Source organism: Grammomys surdaster, unplaced genomic scaffold (genome assembly GCF_004785775.1).
Source record: "Grammomys surdaster isolate TR1022 unplaced genomic scaffold, NIH_TR_1.0 193, whole genome shotgun sequence".
Taxonomy (NCBI): Eukaryota; Metazoa; Chordata; class Mammalia; order Rodentia; family Muridae; genus Grammomys; species Grammomys surdaster.
The window spans coordinates 9053021-9057853 of record NW_021604638.1 but is presented as its reverse complement, the minus strand read 5'-3'; the positions used below and the strand labels follow the sequence as shown (position 1 = coordinate 9057853).

Sequence of the window (4833 nt, the reverse complement as noted above, 5' to 3'; positions counted from 1 at the left end):
ATGGATGGATGGATGGATGGATGGATGGATGGATGGATGGATGGATGAGTGTGTGAGGGGGTGGGTATGTAGGTGGGTGTGTGGATGGGTGTATGGATGGATGGATGGATGTGTGAGTGGGTATGTGGATGGATGGATGGTAGTTGGATGGATGGATGGTAGTTGGATGGATGGATGGTAGTTGGATGGATGGATGGATGGATGGATGGATGGATGGATGGATATGTGGATGGATGGATGGATGGATGAATGGGTGGGTGGGTGGATGGGTGGGTAGACAGGTGGGTGGTTGGGTAAATGAATCAGTCAGTGCATGTTCTGAAGGTAGAGTAGCTACACTGAGTCACCTTTGAGTGCTCTGATTTGAGCTCCCTAACTCCCCTCAGCTCTTCCTAACACGACAATGTCCTCTTCACTGCCTTTCCTACAGGCTTGATAGGCGCTCCCAAAAGAGAGACGTGGCTGCAGCTGCGGGCGGAGCTGGAGGCCCTGACTGACCTCTGGCTCACCCACTCCCTGAAGGCCCTCAACCTCATCAACTCTCGGCAAGTGGCCACCCCTCACCCGTGCACAGTGGTCATGTCCCCATTCTCACACTTGGCAGGGCTCTCTCTTGCTTTCCCAGCTTGGGCTGGAGCTTAACTCTTCAAGGTCCAGTGGACACCTGCTGTGAGTAGCTGGGATCGCTCGCCCCAGATTCAGAACTTTCAAAAGATTAGGACTGACCTGTGCTGTCCTGTGGAAGCCAGTCCTCACCCAAGCAGTCTCACGTGTCTGTGTCACATGGCCTGTGACCTTGTAGCTAACGAGCTTGCCGCTCTTACAATATATTCTTGCTTCTAAGTAAGGAAAGAAGCTGGGCAAAGTGGGCACACCTTTCATCCCCGCACTCAGGAATCAGGAAGATCTCGACGAACTGAATGTCATCTTTGTCCTCATAGCAAGTTCTAGGCCAGCCAGAGCGTCACAGTAAGACCCTGTCTCAAAAACATATAAATACACATGAACTGATAAAGAAGGAGCTATCTCACTGCACACCAAGGTCAGGTAGCCTTAGGCCAGAGGCAGCTACAGTGGGCATCACCCCACCTAAAGGTAGCCCAGCCACCCCACAGACCACCAACAGATCCTGCCCTAACCCAGCCATGACACCAGGACTGTCCTGATAGAACCTTTGGGACTGACACAAAGTTACCTTTGTCCCCAGACCCAACTGTGTCAATGTGTTGGTCACCACCACGCAACTGATCCCTGCATTGGCCAAAGTCCTGCTGTACGGTCTGGGCTCTGTGTTCCCCATTGAGAACATCTACAGCGCAACCAAGACAGGTAGGCTGGGCTGGGGTTGGGGCATGGAAGGGAAGGGACTCTCGCCCAGACCACAAACGACCGTCACAGCCCTTCAAAGAATGTAATTAGACTTGGAGCACCAGGGTAGAGTGACAGGAATCACCTGCCCTGATTACGCTCAGCGCCTTGCTGGGTTCCTTGAAAATTCCAAGGATGCCCAGGACCTTAAAAAGCTGGGCATGGTAGTGTGTGACTTTAATCCTAACACTCAGGAGGCAGAGGCAAGTGGATCTCTATGAGTTCAAGGCCAGCCTGGTCTACATAGTGAGTTCCAGGACAGCCAAGGTTACATAGTGAGAGGCTGTCTCAAGAAAAAACAAAAAACAAAAAGCTAGGCATGGTTGTACGTTTGTAACCCCGGCAGTGAGCAGGCACATACAGCTGACCCAGATGGACTGGAGAACCTGGGTTCAGTGAAAGACCCTGTCTCAAACAACAAGATAGAGATTTAGGAAGGCATTGACCTCTGACCTCCACAGCACCTGCATGGGGCACCTGTGCACACCCACACGCACACACATGCGTACACCCCACATATGCTCACAAATTCTAGTTAGTCGAGATGGTTTTATCTTTATAGTTGTTTTTAATTCACAATCTTTTATTTTGTATATGCAAGTGTGATGTATGCATGTGACGTATGTTCATGTATGTGTGTGTGTGTGGACGCGCACATGCCACAGAGGCCTCGGCCTGGGGACATAGGGAGCCGCCTTTATCACTCTCCCTCTTTCTCCATTTTGAATCAGGGTGTCTCCCTGAACTTAGGCCTTGAACTCATTTGTTTATTGTTTATTTAGCTATCCTGCCTGCATGCCTGTGTGCGTGTGCGAGTGCATTCCTGTGTGTATGCATGCATGTATGTGTGTGCACGTGGATGTGCACGTGGGTATACATGTGTGGACGTGTGCGAGTGTATTGCTGTGCATATGTGTGCATGCATGTGTATGTATGTGTGCACTTGGGTATGTGCACGTGGGTGGGTGTGTGCGTGTGTGTGTGTGTGTGTGTGTGTGTGTACAGGGACCTTTCCAGTTTGTTACATGGGTGCTGGGATCTGAACTCAGGTCCTTACACTTACACAAGCATTTTTACCCGCTAAGTCATTTTTCCTTCCGAAATTTATTTTTTTTATTTTTTTTTATTTATTTTTTTTTTTTGGTTTTTTTGAGACAGGGTTTCTCTGTGTAGCCCTGGCTGTCCTGGAACTCACTCTGTAGACCAGGCTGGCCTCGAACTCTTGAACTCTCAAACTCAGAAATCCGCCTGCCTCTGCCTCCCAAGTGCTGGCATTAAAGGCGTGCGCCACCACCGCCCGGCCCTAAATTTCTTACTAGGGAAAGATAAGAATATAATTATTCTCTGTGGTCCTGGGAACTGAACCCAGGGCCTCAATCACTCTAGACAAACGTTCTATCCTTGAGCTATACCCCCAGACATGTTTTTACTTCTTATTTTGAGATTGGGTCTCACTAAGTTGGCTCTGCTGGCCTTGAACCCACTTACACCCCAGGGTAGGCTTTAAACTTGGGTTTTGGATCCTGCCTCACCCTCTCAGGTAGCTGGAACGGCAAGCCTGCAGCACCACACTTGGCCATGGTAGAAACATGCCTACCGTTGTGCATTTGGGATCTGGGTTTGCAGTCCTGCAGACTAAAACCAGAACAGCGAGTCCTCTGTTACTGTGCATTCCCGAGGCCCAAATAGCACCGTAGATAGACAGGCGCCTGCTTCCTGCCCTGCTTGGTCTCTTCCTGGGGACAAGCTGCTCAGTTATCTGGGTGGTTGAAGTTGGTCACTTCTTGTGAGACTAATGGCAGTGCTGAGCTCGCTGGGGGTGGGTGAAAGGGTGGCGGCGGCTGCCCTGGACCTCCTAGCTATGCTCTCCTTCCCTAAATAGCCGCCACCTACACTGTCCCACGCCTTGCGGGCTCTCCTGGCTATGGTCTCCTTCCTCCCTCCCATCTCCATGCAGGCAAGGAGAACTGCTTCGAGAGGATCATGCAGAGGTTTGGACGAAAAGCTGTCTACATTGTGATAGGCGATGGGGTGGAGGAAGAGCAAGGAGCCAAAAAGGTAACTCCGCGCAACCCGCGCCTACAGCGCTCCCCACCCCCGCCCCACCTGCCTGCGCCTCGTCTCGGGCTCTGCCCTCCAAGGCTGCTCACAGATGCAGATCCCTGAAGCATCCTGAGTAATTTCCTCTCACAAATCCACCTTGTAGCCCTGGCCACTGCCCCTGGCAGCCTGGCCCGGTTCCGGACCCCAGGGACACTGTGGACCAGCAGGGCCAGTGCACGTGCAGGGCATTTTATTTCATGCTCACAGGCGGCAGGTTCCAAGAACGCTTCCCTGCTAATAAAGGCGGCATTAGGCTAATGAAAAGACAATCCCACATCTGTGGTCTCCGCCTCCAGCAGAGCACAGGGACCTCTTGGAAAAGAAACAGCTGCCTGGACCCTGGATCTGGCCCTGTCAACAGCACCCCAGAGAGCACCCACCCCCACCCCAAGGCCAGGCCAGCTCCTAGTTAATGTCATGAAGCTTAATTCAGGCGTCTGCTTTTTCCCTTTGCTGCCATTTAACGAGTCCCAAAGAGATGCCAGTGCGTTTAGGGTCTCAGTGGGTAAGTTCAGAAGAGGCAAGGCCCCCAGGAAGCTGCCCCATAGTTAGTCCTTTCCCTAACACAATGACTTCAGGCCTGGCCCACCCACCTCACCTAGGTCCCCTGGTCTATGACCGACCGGCAGCTGCCACGGTCTTCCTCTGTTTCCTCTTGTTCCCTCATTTCACAGAAAATGCTCCACGGTGCTCCAGCCAGTGTGAGGGTTATGTTAGGTGAGCATCTACTTTATGCTATTCGCCATTCTAAATACAAGATCCTGTTCCCAACACTCAGCCAGTGCACAGCCTGGGGACCACGACATGCCTGATCTGACAGGGAGTGGAAAGAGCTGAGAGGGGTGGGGTGGGAGGGTGAAGCAGAGAGTGGAAACAGGGTTAGTGAGGCGAGGGCCTCGATGAGAAGTGAACAGAGACAGGACAGCATGCAAGCCAAGCCAGGAGCGGGGTGGCTGAGAGGAAGTGAGCTGAATATCTCTCTGCAAAGATGCTGCCACAGCAGGTCAGGACTGAGTGGGCACAGGGGAGATAGAGGAGCCCAGACTCCAGAAGGGCTGCAGGAGTTATGGAAAGAAATTCTTATCAAAGTGTTTAGTTCTAACTTTCAATTAGAGCTAACTTTTTTCAATTAGTTTCTAACTTTCAACACAGGACAGGGAGATAGCTCAGGCATTGAAGTGCCTGCTGTGTAAACATGAGGGCCTGAGTTTGAATCCTCTGTGCCTTATATAGAAGGCGGGGGAGGGGCACGGGGGTGAGGTAGAGAAAGATGGAGCCCAGTCTAGCTGAGCTCTGGGTTCAGTGAGAAACCCTGTTTCAGAGAGAGAGAGAGAGAGAGAGAGAGAGAGAGAGAGAGAGAGA

General features: G+C 51.8%; 1 protein-coding gene across 1 annotated transcript in view; it reads left to right on the top strand.

The window, feature by feature from the left end:
- Eya2 (EYA transcriptional coactivator and phosphatase 2) overlaps window positions 1-4833 on the top strand; it is a 94471-nt gene that overhangs the window by 89082 nt on the left and 556 nt on the right. The window contains exons 11-13 of the mRNA XM_028769769.1: window positions 431-545; window positions 1208-1329; window positions 3326-3426. Coding sequence (XP_028625602.1) covers window positions 431-545; window positions 1208-1329; window positions 3326-3426 — 338 coding nt within the window. The remainder of the gene's footprint in view (window positions 1-430; window positions 546-1207; window positions 1330-3325; window positions 3427-4833) is intronic.